The 20,508-nt window shown below is 42.6% G+C and overlaps 1 protein-coding gene across 11 annotated transcripts in view; it reads right to left on the bottom strand.

The window, feature by feature from the left end:
• The window catches only part of LOC111598651 (collagen alpha chain CG42342), a 68,001-nt gene that overhangs the window by 8,096 nt on the left and 39,397 nt on the right, over positions 1-20,508 (bottom strand). For 4 of the 11 annotated variants that reach the window (XM_023314053.2, XM_023313998.2, XM_023314006.2 and 1 more), the window contains exons 3-9: positions 13,875-13,954; positions 13,700-13,807; positions 13,463-13,531; positions 12,383-12,436; positions 12,058-12,228; positions 11,480-11,585; positions 6,889-6,986 (exon numbers count right to left, since the gene is read on the bottom strand). In XM_023314053.2, coding sequence (XP_023169821.2) covers positions 6,889-6,986; positions 11,480-11,585; positions 12,058-12,228; positions 12,383-12,436; positions 13,463-13,531; positions 13,700-13,807; positions 13,875-13,954 — 686 coding nt within the window. The remainder of the gene's footprint in view (positions 1-6,888; positions 6,987-11,479; positions 11,586-12,057; positions 12,229-12,382; positions 12,437-13,462; positions 13,532-13,699; positions 13,808-13,874; positions 13,955-20,508) is intronic. The other 7 variants (XM_023314045.2, XM_023314013.2, XM_023314029.2 and 4 more) reach the window with 2 other exon arrangements.

The raw sequence follows: 20,508 nt of genomic DNA, 5'->3' as shown, positions 1-20,508 counted from the left end.
GGCAACGGCAACGGCAACGGCAACGGCAACGGCAACGGCAGTTGCGATAAATAACATAAATAAAAGATACGAAGCCAAGTGAATTTGGGCAAATGTTTGTTAGCCATTCGCAAGGACGATTCTGATGGCGCAGCTGCCTAACTACGATAAAAACTTCTTGTCTGCTTTTTCGGCAGCCTCTTTCGCTCACTCGATAGCTCTATGACTGTGTGTGTATGTGTATGTGTGTGTGTTTGCATGTATGTGAAATCCATTAGAATGTATCAATATTTGTGCGAGCGCCTCGAGTTGATTTTAATTTGCAACGTATTCAGCAAACATACGCCCACACACACACACACACACGCCCAACCCCCACACACATACATAAATTTAATGCGTTCGCATGCTGTGAGGCATTTCTTTAAATTATTCGCAAATTGTTGTTTTTTATTTGCGCAAACGCTTTTCAATTTCAACTTTGAGTCGAGTAGCAAAAGTTTTCCGCTGCATACTTTCGGGCGCCGGCGATAAGGATATACACAAGAATTTGTTGTAATTGCAAAGTAATTGCCCGGCCATCGCTCGGACGCCGGTCAAGTGTGGCGTGCGCCTGGATATTGGAGTGTTTTCCCAACGTAAATTTCATTGAAATTGCGTAGGTAAAGGCAGACAAATGGCCGCACGTAAACGCGTTAAATTGAAAATCATTTTGATCTCGACCGCGCGACCTTTTCCTGCGACACTGGCTGCTGCCGCAGCGAGGCGTGGCCAACGCCCACGTTCGTGCTCAAGTACAGCCATATGCCGCAGCCAGCGAGCTGTCCATGCCATCTGTCAGTTAGTGTGTGCGTGCGCGCATATTTTTGCCATTTCTTTCACTTTTTTATGGCTGTTTCCTTTAGAAATTTCATAGCCACGGCAACCGCAGCTAAAGCAGCAGCAGCAGCAACAACAACAACAGCCGAACACCGCCCGAGGTGAAAGTTTTGTAGCTCGTTTCCGGCTCACACACAGAGCAGCTCCTGCCGCGCGACGCGTCCGGAGTTGGCCCCGCCATGTAATACGTTCCACATCTTTCGCTCTTCACAAAAGTTTACAAGAATCACACAATGCCAGGGAAGTTCTTGGCAAGTACGCGGCCACATTAAATGCGTAATATGTTCCGCTTCACGTCGACAATGGAGCGAAAAGCCAAATTGAACTTGCAATATTTAAGTTGAAAGTCTTAAAGACTCTTAGCATGGAACTTTAGTTATCAAATATTGTTTATTCTTACTAGAACAGGTTTCAAATCAATTTAGTATACTTTTAATTAATTAAAAAACATATATAGAAAAGCAATATTAATGGAGAATTCAACTGAAAGCAGAGAATTGTATGGATTCTCCAAATGAACTTGACACAAAATTGATCTCCTAGGCTTCAAGCAGAGAGTGAACTGCATATTCTAAATACATTTAACTGATATATATATATTTATATATTATATATATATATTATATATATATATATATATTCTCATCAAAGATCAATTTCTGCCTACTCTTTGACAAATGCCGCCCATTGTCTTATGCAGTCAGACGCAAGGAGAAAGTCAAGACGCCCTGTAAAAATTTCGCGTGATTTCATTTTGCCGCTAACATTGTTGCCGACATCGCTGTTGTTGCTGTCCTGATATTGTAATATGCCGGAAATTTGGCAGTATTTAGGGAAATCGTTGCTAAAGATTTCGCCTTTTGCTGCCGCAATCATTCCACAGCTGCGGGGGTGTGCATTATGCCAGTTTGCTGGCTGCAGGCCCCAATGGAAAACAGCCCCACATCAATGCCAAACGCGTGCCTATAAATTTCCAGGACTTTTCCTCTACCTGTGTGCGTGGGCGAAGCCGTTCATTGGGTGTCGCTAACTTGAGATTTTTATTTGCCAACATACGTAACGTTGCGTGCGCCTGGATTTCTTTATTCAATCGTTTTTGTTGCTCCCACAGCGCCCTCATCATCAGTAGCCATAAAATAAAAGTTACGCACACCCCAGGGGCAACATTACATGCCACACACGCGCACGCTCGCACGCACACACGCACACACATAAAGACAGTTACTTCAACACCCGCTGTGGCATGCTTGACCAACTTTGTTGGGCTTCATATTCAATATGGTTAGACATATGAGCACTGACCACAAATAATTGCCATAGTAGCAAATCGGAAAATTGCGCAAATAGAAAAGAAAGGAAAAACTTTGGAAATTTGCATGCTGCGCAGTTTTCAATGAACAATGACGTCACACACACACACACACATAGACTCGATAAGCAACATAGCAGTTGACACAGCATTGCGGGGGCTTATCAAATCGAGCTATAAACCTAACCCAAACCCAAACCCAAACCCAAACCCAAACCGAACTCAACTCAAGTCGAGCAGAAGCAATGAAAATTCAGTCTGAGGCTCTGGGCTGGGCTGGGCTGGTTGAAAGTGCTAAGCTTATTGCGTCGTTTAGCCAACACCCGAAACGAATTGCCGGCAAAAAGACGCCAACGAAGGCGAACCCTTTGAGTGGCAGACATGAAGATATAACAACACACATCCAACAAACAAAGGCACAACACACAAGCAGAAGCACAAGCCCAAGCAGACGCACGCACAGTCGTTTAGATTTTTCACGTAAGCAACTTTAAGGCTTTGATTTGCGAGCAAAAGTGTGAGTGTGTGCGGCAAAGTGTCGCACAGTATCGCCTTCGAGTCGTCAGCGGTGTGCCACATGCTAGCGACTTTCTGGCCAGCAGCTAGGGGCAAAGGACACGGCTCATGTTACCAGGCAACCGAGCCGGGCGTCCTCACATGGGCGTTGTAACGTGTATCTGCAAGTTTTGTTCTCATGTCTCTCCAGGTTTTTGTTTTGTTTTTATTTTTGCGTCAACGGCAATTTTTATGACTCTATTTACCCAAGGCACACGCGACGCACACGAGAAACTTGCCCCATGCTGCTGATAAGAAATGCCAGCTAGAAGCTAGAAGCTAGAAAATTTATGCAGATTTTGAGACTCTAAAGACAACACACACGATGATGTGACATGGACGTGGGCAAGGGCAAGCAACGATTCTAAAATATATTAACATAAATTTGACATAAATGCTTCAAGAACAGTTTTTGACGCAGCGCTTCAGGCAGAAGTTGACGGTGAATAAGTATGTGTGAGTGTGTGTGGCTGTGTGTGTGTGAAATATTGTTTCAACTTTATTAAAAAGAAATGGCAACGCAAATCTAAAACAGCTAAAGCCAAAGCGACAACAGTGCGCATAATAAATGGCAAAGCTCTACGCATCCGCCGCCCGCTGCCACAGTTGGACAGTCATTGGATATTCATTATACGCCCCGTTGCCATTGCTGCTCGCAGCAGCGAAACTCGTCAAAAAGTTTAAAATTAATTTAAATTTTTAATATGCTGCCTGATCGTAAATTGTATATTAGATTTGCCACCACTCAAATATGCAAACACAATATTTGCGTGCGATAAATGAAAGCAGAATTTATGGCGTAGAGTCCATTTGCTGTTGCCCAGGCATATGGCAATAAAACAAATTGAGAGGTGATGAAAATGTCTTAAATACATTTTCACAATATTTACAATTCAATTAAATTCATTTTGATCTTTCACAATGCTCTCGAATGGCAAATTATGAAAGTAGCGCATAGTTCGCTGCCCTTTAAGATTTTTTGCTAAACAGCCAATTCCAAGGCGACATCCAGTCACTATAATATTATAATGAAATCTAAATATATTCAGACTTCTGCATCTGTCAATTTATAAAAAGAATCATTTGTAATTTTTTTTTTACTAAGCAGCTAAGACTACATCACGTATTATAATATAATAAACCAATAAAAATATAATTTATTCTATGGCCGCTTCTATTAAGTTATCTAAAATATATAGCAAATGAAATTCTTGTTAAATTTCTTGAATTCCGAAACATTTTCCTCTAGTTTGTCTCAAAGGGCATTTAATTTGAATTTACACATCAATAACTCATCTGCAGATATTAAATGAATTTTCATATATGTCAACTGGCACATCTGTCGCAATGCTCAGGTTTGTTCGGAGCATAATTCCATCGCATCGCAGCTCATTTAGACTCCCCTACTCCTCTAGCCAGCTGCTCAACGAGCAAAACCATTTCATATGTCGCCGACTTCCTTTCACCTCCTCCCGCTGGCCAATGACGCAACATTCTCATGCGAACATTTTATTCTGACGAGGCGACGAAAATAACATGTCAAATTTATAATGCCTACAATTGCGTTTTTATGGCCGTAGCCGACGCGACGCAACGCGACGACAGCGGCAAGAAAAAAGGCAATAATAAAGCTCCGCGTAGTCGTGCCTAGCGTGCCGAAGACCTAATACTCTGATAACCTTCTTCAGCAAAACTAAAGAGAAATAGATGTGATCTCAGATTCATCGGTGGCTTGTGCCATGGCAGAATTCAAATACCCTAGGCCAGGGTATGAATACGAAACGAGTCGAAATCGTTGCCATTGTTCGGCCATAGACTTATTGCCAGATGTGAAAACATGGGGGTGTGGCTCTATAGCGCTAGACGGATAAATGTTTTCCAAAACAGCACACAAACAATTCTTTACGACTTGCTGAACTAATTACAAGAGTTTTTAACGCGCGCCAAATTTAAAAAGAAAATCGAAAAAAAGAGAGAAAAATCTTTTACACAATTTTGCTATTTGCTGCTAGGCGAATGTGTTAAAGTTGAGATGTGGCCCACAAGCGCATCATTTCTCAACGTTTCGCATCATCATCAGAGACATTCACATTCAGATTTTCATTCATCCAAATGCCTGGGTTACGGCTTGTAGGTTTTCCTCGGAAAATCAAAGCCGCTGATAGTCGAATTGAAAAATCGACGCCCCGCCTTGCCATAGCTGCCGGGAGCCGTCACGTTTCGCTAGAGCCAAAGCCGAGACCGAGACCGGCCCAGCCTTCATCGAAGATGATGGCAATTGTTGCAAATAATTTTTTATGCTTAACATTGCCTCGGTGTGCCACGGCTTGGGCCGAGAATCTGTGCGGCGGCTAGAGGGGCCAGAGGCAGAGGCCAAACTTTTGTTTGTTGCCAAAAGTTTTGTTTGTTTGCCAATGGCAGCCAGGGAGCTGCTGCGACTGCCTGCCGTTTCTCATGACTTTCATTTGTTTTGACATCACGTTGCTGCCGCGTAGGCGCGGGGCAGCAACGATGCGGGCAACAGCAGTGCCACAGAGCAGGGCGATGTAATCGGCACATTCGAGCACCCTGGCACGAGTGCGCATAGCATTGAAAATGTTGTGGCAGGAGGCGCGGCATGCATTAAACGCAACTGAAGCTAACAACGAGGTGAGCTACGAAAGTTATGCAAAGAATTTGGGAAACTAACATTTGACTGTATTTGCAACTGAAAAATGTTTCTATTCAACTGACTAACTAAACTTAGTCAATCATTAATTCATTTAAAGCTGTTGACGGATCAACGACTAGTCTAAAGTACAGCAACTGGAAGTTGTTTAGAAACTTTCATCTGCTTTCGGGTCTTCAGCTACAAATGAGATTTTTTCATTGATATTAAATAGCTTCACTTGCTATTAAAGCTAAGCATTCTACACAGCTTAACAAACTTTTAAAACAACTCTCGATTAATCCAAGAAATATCGACGCAGAAGTCATAAAAGCTAAGCTGCACGTCGCTGCCAGTTGCCACTGCCACTTGATGTTTTTGGTCTTTGCTGCTGGTTGTATTGGAACTCTGTTTGCGCTTCACTTTGCCGCTGTTTGGTTATTACGCGTTATTACAACAACAACAACAGCAACTACGGCAACAAAAATAACAGTAAAAGCAACAGCAATGGCCATGCCAATGACTGGGCCAACAGCAGTTGGCCAAAGGCGTGCTATATGTGTGTTGTACAATAATCAGACTGTTTTTAGGAAAATTGGCAAAACGCGCAAAATATTTGTGGAGCGGTTAAAGTAGAAGCAGCTAATGCCATCGTAGCCCCAGCAGGTCTTCGTTTTGCCAGCGGCGCTTTTGCATTTTTCATAACGTACACTGACTCACCAAGTGCCAATAAAAATGTTAAGTATCTTTGCACTGTTGACATTCCAGAGGACGCGCACATAACGCACGGCGCAAATGCCTAGATAAATGCGCCAGATACTCTCCGAGGCGCATAAATTAACCAGCAGATTTAAGCGCCCAGGCATTTTTGACAATTCCGATGAGGCGTCAGAGTGCGTCGACATAGTTTCGTGCGCCGCGAGGCACAGAGAATTTCTATTAGGCCCAAGCACCCATTTAGCGTGCGTATCTGACAGATACTTTAAGCCTTAATCAAACGCATCTCATCAAGGTGGCCCCCAGTCTGTAACTGTAATGAGTTTTAGTTGCTCGTTGGGCGTTGGGTGGAGGGGACAACATGCTCATAGCAAAGAGTCAAGGACGCATACACATATCGCTCATAAATAGATATAGCCGTATATTTAGTTATGTACATATTAAGCATGCAAGGTGGCCAAAGGATGCGGATGCGCCCTAAATATATATATATATATATATATATAACATATATACAGCTGGTGTAGCTCTCCGAAGCGCTTACTAAATATTTACAGATTAATTCAACGAGTATGTAAATGAGCGTTACGCTTCCACGCATTTTTACAAAGTCTTACACTCGAAATTTACATTTGCACAAATTTTCTGCATTATTATTTTCTATTATTATCTTTTATTATTATTTTTTTTGTTTTCCTTCTTTTTGCGCTCGCACTTAATTTGCAGTCGACGCTGTTTTCTAATTAAAATTGACTGCAAAGCGAGTTTTCGCATTGGTTATTCGGTTTGCTGTAACACTCACCCGCTTGCCCCGCTTGCCGCGTGGTCCTTTCTCGCCCGGCGGTCCGGCCGGTCCAATGGGTCCCACCTCGCCGGGCTCACCTCGCTCTCCGGGCGGGCCTGTAAATGTTAATATTTGGCATATAAAGCGAATGATTTCAATAGCACAAACAGCACACAGCTCAAACAAAATATACACATACACTTGGAGAAATAGTCGTGGTTTTTAATTGATAAACATAAAAATGTGTTTTGTAGATCAAAAATATTTTTTTAAAAATACCTAAAAATGTCGAAATATTGTTAGAATTATAATGTGAAATCTATTTATATATATTTATATCGGAAAAATGTATATTTGCTAAATATTTAAAATAAAAGTAAATACAATTTCATACAAGGGCTCATAATGCTCTTGTATAAACATATATAAATATATAAAAAAATACTCAATATTTCTTTATATATTTTTAAATAATTTAGAAATGCTCAACAATTACTCAAGTGTATTACGCAGTCGTGCATACCAGCTTGCAACGTTCATATTTGACTTTTCTCACTTTTCTTGTCATGTTTTTCTATGTTATTCATCTGCATATATATAACAATTTAAGTTAATCTTTGCACACTTTTTTTTAAGTGTACAACTTTATTGACGCTGAAACGCGTTGCGACAAGTGTGGTGCAAATAGGAGGCGGGGCTGTGACGCAGCTTTGTAATTACACCCGTTATTATCATCGCTCGATGGACTGTCACCGTTCATCTGTCAGTCAACAAGCGTTTGATGGGTTTTCGGTCAGCAATTTGTGGGGCTGCCGCTGTTGCTGCTGCTGCTGGCTATGATAAGCAACTATTGCTGCTGCTTTTGATGGCTCTCGGTTTTAGTTGAAAATGCAAATTGTTTATTTGCTAAAAAATAAAACGCCCAAAAGCCAACAGCAGCTCGTCCGACAGCAGCTCGTTCTATGCTAATGAAGCGTATGGCTTTCGAGTAACTTGACCCACTTGACAACGCACAGAGTTGCCGCTGCTGTTATTTATGCAGCAATTGCAGTTTTCTGTCAAAGATGCGACAGGGAAAATAATCAATAGGCATTTAGCAAGTGAAATTGTGGACAGCTTTGCACAGTTATTCAATTAGTGGTTTGCATTTGGTTAAGCCAAGGAGTGAAACACTTGAAGCCTATAAATCTGTCTGCATGCCACCAACTTTGTGCCACTGTGCAGCGAGAGGCAACGACGTGACGACCTGTTTAGTTAAAATAATGAGAAATAGTTTTTTTTTGGCTAAAGCCATTAAATGTGACCATTTATACAGCCCACACAGACAGGCCGATAAATAGGAGTAACACACACACAAAGGCGCACTCACACACACATGTATGCATACAGCATTCATATCATAGATAAATCCAATTGTGTGCCTTGTCAAAATGTGCATGTGTGTGTCTGTGTGTGTGTGTGTGTTTGTATGAAGAGATATAGAAAATTTATTAAGTTCGTAAAATTGCTTTTAGGGCGGGATTTGGGTCGTTGAGTGGCCAGGACTCTCGCCTCCTGGTCAGTGCGCATTAATTTGACTGCCTACTGTCTGGCTGGCATTTGGTTTATGGCTGCTCTGCCTCTGTCGTCTGTTGTTTATTTAGAATGTATATTTTGCTGGTCCTCTTTGTTTTGGGCTTGGACTCGGACTCGGTAAGTATTTATGGCGGCATAATTTAACGTTAAGCATTTTAGGCGACAATTTCAGCCATAATCAAAACTATTGCCAACAGCCCGACGACAGCTTGGTCCAGCTCCGCGGGGCCTGAAGTGGATTTATGGAGTCCAGGATATTGGATTGTGTGTTGGGCTCGCTTGACTTTACCATTTTCATTTTCTCTGTTTGCTGTTATTCCCTTGGTGGCTTTTTCAGCAAAAAGGCAATGCAGATGAAGTGCAAATGATAAGTTTTAATTTCGCAGACAAAGCAAAGCAAAGCGGAGCTTGCCCGGATGAAATGCAATCAAAATATAAACTCAAATGAAATTCAAATAAATCAGCAAATAAATTGAAAATTTTGATATTACATTTGGGACTGGAGCAGCTGATGCTGCTGGTGCTGCTATTGCTGCCGCTGCTGCCTTTGCTGCTGCCAGCATTTCCTGCTCTCATCTGGAGACGCAAAATACAAATGACACATTAAATTGCCGAAACGTCTCTCAGGTCCAGCCCTGCGCCTGCCCACACATAAAGCACAAGTCAGCTTAACTAATTACGACAACGATAAGATAAGCAGTCAACAGGGAAAATCAGAGAATCAGAGACAGACGTGGCGACCAGCTGAAAGAATGCCAAATACAAATGACATTCAATTTATTCAAATCAAGCCCAAATGACTGAAGCCGGTGCCAGCAGCAGCAGCCAGAGCCAGAGCCAGAGCCAGAAGCAGACCCTGACATGTCCCATGAGCTGGCGACTCGATTCTGACGCTGATTTCGTAAAATAAATTGCAATTTCATGTCCATCAACGCACAGCCCAGCGCACTCATAGAACTGTCCCCGGCGCGGGAAGAGGAAAGCCATGCACAAGGGTCTGCTCTGGCTATTGCTATTGCTTGCTGACTGTCGGCAACTGTGGCTATCGCAGCAGCAGATCTTGTTTTAAACTAGCTACAAATCCCAAAAAACAATGCGCGCAACATTAACGCAACTGCAACGAACAACTGTGACAACATCAACAACAACATCGTGTTGATGCTCTGATAAGGCAAGTGGGAGGCTGCGCCGCGCTGCGGGTCGCGGCAAGCGCTTAATCGATAGCTTGTTAGGGGTCTTCTAACGATAGAAAATTTAATCTTGGCTTCATTAGTTGAGAACATGGAAAATCCAGATGCCTAATGGCGCCTGTCAACTCTTGCGCAATGGGCAATAGTTGTCAATGTAATTTATAAGGCTAAATTGATAATAATTATAGCACAGACCAACATGACTTGGTAGGCAAGAAACAGACTATAGTTTCGCCAGCTCTTAATAGCCAGAAAAAATCCTTAGAATATTGGCTAAGATATTTTATTAGACTCTCTTTGACCTGTGTAGTTAGGTATTTATATAAATATTATCTATCTGAAGCACACTCTAAGCTACAATAACAATATTGTTCTGGCTCTGGCATGTGCCTCGTAAATCTGTATAAGAATCTATTTATGATTTGTTCAACAGACTGAAATACATAAAGGAATGTTTGAAAAGATACATTGGATCTGGTGCTATGCTTCAGCTCTATTGGGCCTTTAAAGGATTACTAGAGTTGGGTTTTTATTTGCCCAACAAAACAAGAACTTATTTTCTTTATAGCCATGCACTTAGCTGACATTTACGACTCAACTCTTATGAATTCGTGGTCTAATGCATGACTATTGTTTATTTATTGCGCACACTGAAGACCCCTAATAAAACAATTGGTCAGAGAGCAACCGAGTCGGGGCAAAGGTAATTACACGAACTCTTGCCACATGCTGCATGCTGCAGACTGATGCTGCATGCTACACTGGCGATGCGTGCGTTGAACGTGGAACGTGGCGCGAGTAGCGATGCTAATGAGCCGCTAAAAGCAACATAAATGACATAAAGTTGCGTTTTTACGACTGCGGTAAGTGTTTCAAGCTGTCCGTCCGGGTCTACAAATTTTTATGACAAACGCCGTATTCGAATTTGGATTTGGATTCCCGAGCGTTTCAACTATTCGGGCAGCCGCCCGCTTGGGTTATTTTCGTTTATTAAAATCGCATAAAGTGCAGAAATATGTTAGGCTAGATCGTAAAAGCCCCGACCAAATGGAAATTGTACTATTGTGGGCGTGTAGGCGGTAGGCGGTAAGCGGTAGACCGGCAGGGGCTGGACAGCAGACGGAACGAGTAGGCGTCTGCGCTCGACGAATTGTGGGGCATTTAATTGACGTCGACGTCAAAACTTTGCGGCATGTGGCAGCACACAAAACACAAAGGTCGTAAATGTTATCGCAAAATACGGCAGGCAAACAAATTTCCAAATGTGGATGAAAAACAACAAAAAACAGAGAGAAAAACACAACAACTAAAAAAGAAAACTAAATGTGTGCGAGAATATTTCAAAAATGTGTGCGGCTATAAAAACAGCAACGAACGGAAATGCATGCAGCGCGTTTGAAGCAATGCATTTTGGTATTTGATTTACATTTTAACGAGCTGCTTTTCACACCAAAAGCCCGAAAATCAAAATTCAAAATGCGCTCTAATGGGACAGCGCTAGTGAATGACTCAATTAGGCTGGGGCCAGGGGCCGAACATGCCACGCACACGCACACTCACACACACATTATTCCCATAGACGGCTGGCAATAAATTAAACAACCCGCAGATGAGCAGCCAATGGCAGCAGCCGCGTGGCAACACTTGAAAAATCCATCGAATCGATCGATTCCCAAACATCAATAAGCTGCGGTTAACGTAGTTTACGACTAGTCTCCATGTATATATAAATATATATGTGTATATCTGTAACTCTGAGAGTTAAGTGGCTTTCAAACGTATACAAACTGGCTCGCCAGCTGCCTCTAGAGATTTTATTTTCCGTTTGCCTCTATGACACTTACCAGGTGGTCCAGGCGGTCCCGGTGGACCCTCGATGATGCCCGTTGGGAACTCGTCACCCTTGATGGTTGTGGTTAGTCCGCGATCGCCGCGATCGCCTTTGTCACCCTGTAAACGAGAAGAGAAGCATCAGCAAGCGCATTAGTGAGTCATAGGGCTGCATCTGTATTGATGCCTGTCTGTTGGAAAATTAAGTGGAAATGGCAAAAGGAAAAAGGTGATGCGCACACACAAGCACGCACACACATGAAAGGCAGAGGGAATGAGGGAAAGAGGGGCGCTTAATACATAAATAAACGATAAATAATGTGGAAAACCGAGACAAAGACAATGGGAAAATCGGAAAAACAAAGCCAGACAGCACACAGACACACACGCAATATCACACACACACCCACACACACACAGATACGTGAGGACGACTCATTCGTAGTCACTTAAGACGTCACAATGTTTATCCAACAGATACAAATAGTGCATTAATCCTTGTGACATCTTTGTTTTACTTATGAATCGTTTCCAATCCCTATCTTTCCCCTACTCGGTCTCTCGGTGTCTTTGTTTTGTGTGAATCACTCACCTTTGTGCCAGGTGCTCCGGGCACACCGGGCGGTCCAATCGGGCCTGGCTGTCCGGCCTCGCCCTGCAAGCCCTGCGGTCCAGTTTCGCCTGGTGGTCCACGCTCACCCGGCACGCCCGAAGTGCCGGGTTCGCCCGGGGGTCCCGGCGGACCAGGCTCGCCCGGCTCGCCCTAGTTGATTGAAAAATATGTTTATTAGTTTATCCAAGAACTGAAAGATCTTCCGCATAAGTAGAGAGGCACGTGCATTAAACAAAGGTGAAACCGCATAGTAGGAGGCATGCATTACATAGAAAGGATATTAGCCAAGGACCACAGAACTTACCTTCAGCTGTATGACCGTCGAAGCGGATACGTTAACGCCCGCTTCTTGCAAGTCCTTACAACACACACACACACATATAAAAGGATTAAACGCAACGTATTAAAAAGTAAAAATAAATGTTAAATTGATTAATGAAAATAGAAATATAGAAAAAAAATATAAACTTTAGCTGCTGCAAAGCAAAATGTAGCTAATTAAATGAAAATATTTATAGTAAAAAAAAAAATGTTATTGTATATAATATATAGAATATATTATAGAAATAATAAATAAAATTTTAGTTTCAAAGTAAATAGCAAAAAGTTGTCCAATAAAATGAAATGTTTCTCATAGAAGAATTACTAATAACCAAGTTAATATGGATCGAAAATAACTCGACTGTGTTCGTTTGCTCCACTTGAAGAATTTTCAATAATATTTCAATATTAAATAAATTAAATGTGACATTTAAATAAAGAATATTTGATAAATAAATAATATACATAAAATATTGATTGCATTTGAAATCAATAAGCAAAAGCCGAGCTTGTGGCTGGCCATGATATAGGAGTATGTAAATTATACGGCTTTGCATAAAATAAACAAGAAGCTGCCAAGATGGCATGACGATAAAAATGCCATTGCGACGCTTAAAACAGCAAAAGGATACGCAATAAAGGATGGCTGTCTGGTATTTCAATGCAACAAAATGACTAAGCAGAAACTATGCAGAAGTAGCTACAAATTTATGGTGCAGTTTAAACCAAAGAGCTGAGTCAAGTTAAAAGCATTACGAACAACAATGAGCAGTATAATAAACAAGTACAAATACAAATACAAAACTACGACTATAACTACAACAACTACAACAACTACATCTACAAGGACACAGACAAGTGCAGTGGACAACAAGTTGCAAATATTTGCAACGCTCTGTCCGACTGCTGTTTGTCCTGAGATATGGCCATGGCCACGCCAAGCAGCAGCTACTGTGGGTGGCCGGTGGCAGGTGGTCTAGGGTTACGCTCTATGGGTGGGTAGGGGGACTGGCTGCCAGATCTAGTATACGACAGTTGAAACGTATTTATGGCTGAGAAATACCTTAACAGCTACAATTTCCGCATAGCCCAGGGTGCCGCCATGCAGCGTTGTCACCGATCTCTTGAGGCCCTGGTAAAATGCAGAGAAAGCAGAGCAGAGCAGAGCGTTTTGGTTAGAGATTTGCAGAAAGAGGAAAAAAACACAATTCTTTTGAATAACATTTCGGAATTTGAAGTTTCCAATTTCGTATGCAGATTTGCAGCAGCCGATTTGAGCGAATCCGCGCTTTGCACTTACCTTCACCGTTTGGAAGACATCCACGCCCGGATGGCCAGTGTCGCCCTTTTGGCCCTTGTCGCCGGGCTTGCCAGATGCGCCCTTCTCGCCGCTGATGCCATTGAGACCCTGCACAAAAAATTGAGCACTTGCCATAGAGAGAGAGATTTCATTCGGGTCTCCATTGAGCACTTACCGCCTCGCCTTTGTCGCCGGGATCGCCCTTCTTGCCGCGCTTCCCTCGCTTGCCGGGCGGTCCAGGTGGACCGGGTGGACCTGCAATTGAAATGCAATTTCGTTGTCAGTGGCGAATTGGTAAAGTTTTCATTTGCTACTTTTTCCTTAAGTTAACTGCAAAAGGCGACGTCAGCTTGTGTCTTAAGGTCAACCGATTCCGCCTCATTAGATGCGCTCCCGCCTTTGCCGCTGACCGCAGCTTGCGCCGAGTGACACAGCGCATTCTGAGGAGTGCCGCCACTTTTTAAATTTCTTTTCATTTCTGCACCGTTTTTTGCGCATTTTGCCCGCAACTTGTGCAAATTCATTTAGCTGAAAAATGACTTTCGCTGCAGCACCAAGAAGAAGGACAAAAGTGGCCAAAGGGCAAAACAGAAACTGTGCACAAAATATTTATAACCACTTTGGCTGCTATTATTTCAGCGCTGTGGAAAACTTTATCTGCTGCTGCCGCTGCCAGTGCCGCAGGATGCACCAAGGAGCAACAGTGCTGCCTTCCAAACAGGACAAAAACTCGACTCGATGCTTTTCAATTATTTCGCATGCAATTTTCCGGAGCATAAAATTTCAGTCAGCGAGCGTGCTTTATAGCTACTACTGGCAATTATTCTTATTAGAGCCGACGTTCAAGATACTAGCTGATGCTGCTGCTGCTGGTGCCGCTGTGTTGTTGCCTTTAGTTAAGCCAACTGTCCTTTGCCGTTGCCTGGAGACAGGAAATTAACACCTACATAAAGGCCAAGGCAAAGATGCTAGCAATGAAATGAATGTCTGGTCGCGTCCCTGCCAAGCGCAAATGAAGTAGGTGTGAAAATATTTAATTAAAATAACAGCCAGCCAACAAACATGATAACAAAAGCACCCAAAAAAATCGAGAAAAACGAAAATAATAATAACAAAAGCAACAGGAAACACGCGCCGTTTTCCCATACTCTTCTTTCTTTCTTTTTTCCCAGAGCAGACCTTTCGGCTGCTGTTTAATAATTGTTGTAATTAAGTAATTCCGCTTCTAGCTGCTCTCAGTGAGAAAAAACGAGTCCGAAAATGAAAACGAATACGAAAAGGTGCAAGTGAATCTATAAAGAAAAACTCCAAAGGCAAAGGAAGCTGCCTTTAATACAGGAAACGCCAGCAAACAATTTAAATTCATTTCGCGCCAAAATGGCGCCGCAAACTACCAAAGTGAAAAAAGGCCCGAACCGAAACGTACCGGCACGCGTCGCTGTTTAAATGTGGGCGTCTAAATGTGTGTGTGTGTGGGTGTGGCTGATTGTGTAGGTGCGATGTGAGCGGCCACAGGCAGACGCAGAACAGCCAGCATGACTCCAGCAACGGAACAACGCCCCTCAAATGCAGCCAGCTCATTTAATTAAAAAAAGATTTCATTTGCCTTGCCTCACAGTGGGCCGAAAGCAAGCTTTGAGTACGCTTCGAAGAGGGCAAATGCTATGAAATTAGGTGCTATAATAAGCTATTGCCAACAGGTGAGAATTGATCTAGGCAAATTACAAAGAGACCCGGCTGACATAGCAGATCCAAATATGTTGCCTAAACAGCTGCAATATATTATAATCTAAGCTAAATAAAGGCAAACTTAAGCTTGACTTTAATTTAAAATTAAGTGACAGCAACTTTGCTCAAGATCTCCTGGCATAGTTGACGCATTGAGCAGAAACTTTGATGCGTTTATCGTAATGCAGTGCATAAGTTATAGCAAAAGTTTTCATAAATTACGAGTTAATAAATCGCTGGCGTTTGCACACTGTGCCTTGCCTGGTAGCTAAGTAAAAATTATGCGCACACTGTGCAGCACTTGCCAAGTAATAAAAGCTAACCAATTAAGCGTGGCTAAGACTCAGGCACAGCTTGAAACAATGGACGGTCATTGCCTGGTTGCTTAGCCAGCGCTGAGGTACACTTGAGGCAACTTTGCTAACATGGCCAACTGGGGCATCAAGTGTCGTGTCGTAAGCCAAAGCCAAACGGAAGTGCCATAGAGCCAAAAAAAATAAAGAAAGAAAGAAGCAGAAGAAGTCGACTTAACAATGCCATCGGAAGCGAGCAGAACAAAAGCAAATGGGGCAGCAGCATCAGCAGCAGCACAAAAAAAGTTAAAATTGCGCTTAATCTAATAACAACATAATAATCATAATCATAATATCGTTTGCCCTCACATGCGTTGCGCTCTTTCCCAGTTGGGTTGCCATTAACGCCGCACTTTTCGTATATATTTTCGTATTATTTTCGCGTTGATGGCGGCAACGGTTGCCGCCATTTTGGCTAACAGTTTGTAGTCTGTTAATGCTGTTTGTTGTCGTCGTCGTCGTCGTTGTTGTTGTTGTTGTTGTTGCTGCCTAATGCGCTAAGAAATCCCATTGACATGGCCTAAGAATGAGAGAAATTCGATGCTAGGTGGGTTTGCTTGTAAGCGCGCGCGCTGGCAGATAAAGTTCTTAAGTCAAAACTTGGTTTATTTTCCCACTCGAGCTCGAGCCCTACTTGTACTTGATAATAATCTAGATAATGATGATAATGTGTAACACTGCTGTTGCTGATAATGATGATGATGGCAATTGAAGGCCCTCAATGAGCGCGTGATGCAAGTTACACACACACGCACAACATCCATAAATCCATATCGAGCTGTTGTCCTCGCTTGCTCAACCCAACTTAACCAACCCATCTCGAGTCGACAGCAAACAGCCCAGTAGACTAAAGTGGCATTTACTCCAAAGCCATTGCTGCTGCAGTAGCTCAGCTCACCCTCGCTGTTGTTGCTGTAGGATGAGCGTTGTCTATGGCTGGGGCTGCTTTCAGTTGAGCTTTGGCTCAACTGCCAGAGCGGAAAAAAGGAATTATGTCAAGTTGTGCGCGTAATAAATACTTGGAATCGTTTACGTGCGTACAACGCCACTGCGACACGTACAACAAACAAGAGCTAAACAAGCCGGCAAACAGTCGCATAGACATACAACCAGATAGTTAGACGGGCAGACGGACGGACAGCGAGTGCGACAGTTGAGTGGAGGCAATTGACGCTCAACGACCCAGCCGGGGCATTTGCTGCATAGGCAAACGATCAACAGGAAAGCAGGCAGGAAAGCCTAATTTAGTGTTTAGCTAATGGTAAACAACACTGCATATCCTGCGGATCCTTTGAAGCTCCCAGGAGATTGCAGACATTTTCAAAACCTACTCAAAAAAGTTGAATTTTAAATTTAAATTCCCCGAGCGTTGCATTAATGCTATTCAGTTTGGTTTCTTTAACTAGGACGATGTGTGTATATAAATTTCATAGCATATAGAGTCGAACTATTGTGTGTGCCTGTGTGTATCAACAATCGAGTCTCATTCGACGTGCAATGCAGTCAAGCGTTAAATCACAAGGCGGTGTCTAGAGTTGATGATTGGTTTTTGGCTGGGAATCTGTTGCCTTTTACGGATTGGCAGTCATGTTGTTTGTACTTTGCCAGCTTGATTGCAGCAGCTCAATAGGTGTGTGTGTGTGTGCGTGAATTACACACATGTTTGGCTAATGCGCCATAAGTTTTAAGTCAGTGAAGCAAAACTTTGGCTTAGCAAGCATCTGTTTAATGAGTTCGAAACCTTGGCAAGGCACAACGTTCATTACCCACGCCCAAAACTAGCTGCTTTGCATATATACTTAAGCCGCAGCTGTCTGTGCACTTTCGCCTGGCCATACGACATCCTGTCAAGGACGTCTGCGTGCAAAAATTAACTCGAAATGCAAACATCGCTGGCAAACTTTTCGCTTGTGTCGTGTCGCGCACGACATTTGCTGCCAAGGCGCATCCTACGAAAATCCTATGAGAGCAGAAAAGAAATAAGCTTCTTCAACATATGAATATGCTCAGTTGATTTGTTTTGCGCACTGTCGAATATAACTGAGACAACTTGCTCGTTCCTGTGCCCCACGACTGCTCCTTTAACCTTAGCCTTAGTCAGCCGGCAGTCAGTCAGCGAGGACACTTGATTTAATCTTGTTTTTGTTAGCTGGCTGCTATCTTCAATAAATGCATTTGCGTACGTAGCAGCAGTAACGCGAGCAACAACAATGTAACTTCTATAATAAAGCATAGCAGATGCCGATGCAGCTGCTGTGTCGCCATGCAAACACCGAAACTTCTACGGTGCGCATTCATGTCCTTGTCCTTGTACTTTGCCCTTGTCGCCAGCGTCTCTCTGTCTGTCTCTCGCTCTCAATTTCATGAAATGCGATACTTTGCTACAAGAGATAATTCTTGTCGTTTGCTTGACTAAAGTCTGTCTGCTTTTTTGCCAACGATATTCTGTTACGGTCTCTGTCTCAAGTTGTTGCTGCTTTTGCTACTGTTTCACACACACACAGACGCACGGGGAACAACTATGCGTATGCGTAACGTGGAACTGTGTACTCAGCTCTGTTACAACCAGAAAATCTATGTTTATGCACATGTTGGCTGCGACAGTAGAAACCGGCAACAGCCGGCCGAACAGGTTAAGGTTCGCTTCACACTGATTTATGGAAGCTCATTAAAAAGTAAATAAAAAAACACACAAAAAAACCCGTTTTAGCTCTTGTTAATACACATAGGCAGAGGCAGGCACTGATAATGCATTGGCCATAAATCAGTTGTCAGTTGTAGCTGTGTCATGTCCATTGGCTAATTAAAAGGATATCTCAGCAGCACTTAATTAACGTAATAGCCAAATTGCAGCTTACACTAATAGCTCTTATGCGATGGCTGCTTGCATCCATGTGGCAAGTTGCTCATAATAATGACAACAAGATTGTCTCTACGGATCCAATTAGTGCATATGCTTGAGTACAATGCTGTCTTAGCCAAGTTATATGAGCGCTTCGGTGACTGCTTGAGTGGGGACAGATAATTATGAACAGGACACGACTCTGCTTGCTCCTGGCTTAAGCACAAACAGCCTGTGGGCGCCATTGTTGTCGAGTCTGATGACTGCTCTGCTGCAGTGAACAGAATTATGGTGTGCTTCCAATAAGTTTACATTATCAATGAAATAACACACACACACACACAAACACATGCACATGACGCACACAGAGACATTGCTAAGCCTAGCTTTGTTGAACGTTGCCTGACTACAAATGACTGACAAATCTGTTGCATTAGTGAATCTGTTTGTTGCATGCAACGGATCGATTAAACGGCATGCGCTACTCTCGTTGCCTTTTCAGCTGCTTTGGCTCTTGCCTAATTAAATGATGGCCATAAATTCGCTGCGCTAATCAGCTGCAGCAGCAACAGCAGCTCCTAGCTTATGCAATATCCCCCGTGCGCAGTTTCTGTGGGCGTGTTTGCTGTCAGCTTGAGTAAATGGATTTTTGAAATGAAACAGCATTTGATGCATGTGACAGTTGCGTATGTGCATCATCAACAGGTTGCCACATGAGGGAATTTTGCTGCTGTTGCGGCATGTTGCAAGCAACGCAATTAATTAAATGCACGCCTCCACAGCATGTAAACATGCGTCGTTTGACAAATGTTTGCGGTTCGCCCATAAATATGAAGAGTAATTGCCAAACATTTAAAGAATACATCGGTTAATTGCCATTTGCACTGCATTCAGGTCGTGATTGGCGGTAGACAGATGAAGGGCAACGCGTTGCCATCGCTGTCAAACGTGTGTGGTTCAGTGTCAGTCAGTCTGTCCACGGATAAGCTGACAAATTAGCTTCACATTTATTTGACATTTTATTCTGTTTTTACGGCCAGTTTTATTTTTTCACTCGAACTTGTTTTTGTATTCATAGTTGTTTGGCAATTTGCATTTTATTTGCTATTCGATTTCTGATCTTAAATGCAAATTATATAATTTATTGCAGTTTAAGCTTTGATTTATTCAATTCCCACAGCTCGCATAATTATTGTTTATTGTTTATATATATATGTGTATTTATTTATTTTTTATTGTTTATTTTATGTTCGAATGCGTTTTATGATGCGTAATGCGATTTTAATATGCCAACCGATGGGAGTTCTGGCTGCGAATTGTTTAAGCTTATAATAAAATCTGCCACAAAAGTCATTCTGTGAGCATAGACAGCGGCTGTCATTCGTTTTGGCCACAGACAGCTAAATTATTCTTAGCCAATTTGTTTTAATTCCCATGACTGACAGCTTGACAGACAACAGCGACAACAATGGCGAGCCCAACTAAAATAAGATTGGAACAAAGCTTATTAGTTTGAGCTGCATCGAATCGAGAGCAACAAAAAACATTGATTGTAATTCGATGAATTTTGCAGTCAGGGAGGATAATAAACAGCTACAGCGTATCAGTCAGAGCTCAGCAGCTGCCAACCTGTAAAGCTGCTTACACTTTTTACTGCAAATGCAAACTTGAGCAGCTGCTCTGGACGCATCCTGTTAGCAGGAAGTAAAGTTTTATAATGTACACAATTTTGCTTGCTCGAGCATTGGGAAACTTAAGTTAATGTTTATGTCAACAAATGTGAAAAAAAAGATAAAATAATCCCAAACAATCAACGGCAAGAACCCAGCCCTTACCAGGGACTTTGGCAATAAAAAAAGAGAGAAAGGAAAAACACTTGTAAATCC

Source organism: Drosophila hydei, unplaced genomic scaffold, assembly GCF_003285905.1.
Source record: "Drosophila hydei strain 15085-1641.00,03,60 unplaced genomic scaffold, DhydRS2 tig00008119-arrow-pilon, whole genome shotgun sequence".
In the NCBI taxonomy this organism is placed as follows: domain Eukaryota; kingdom Metazoa; phylum Arthropoda; class Insecta; order Diptera; family Drosophilidae; genus Drosophila; species Drosophila hydei.
The sequence above is the reverse complement of the archived record's forward strand: the minus strand, read 5'-3'. Positions and strand labels throughout refer to the sequence as shown.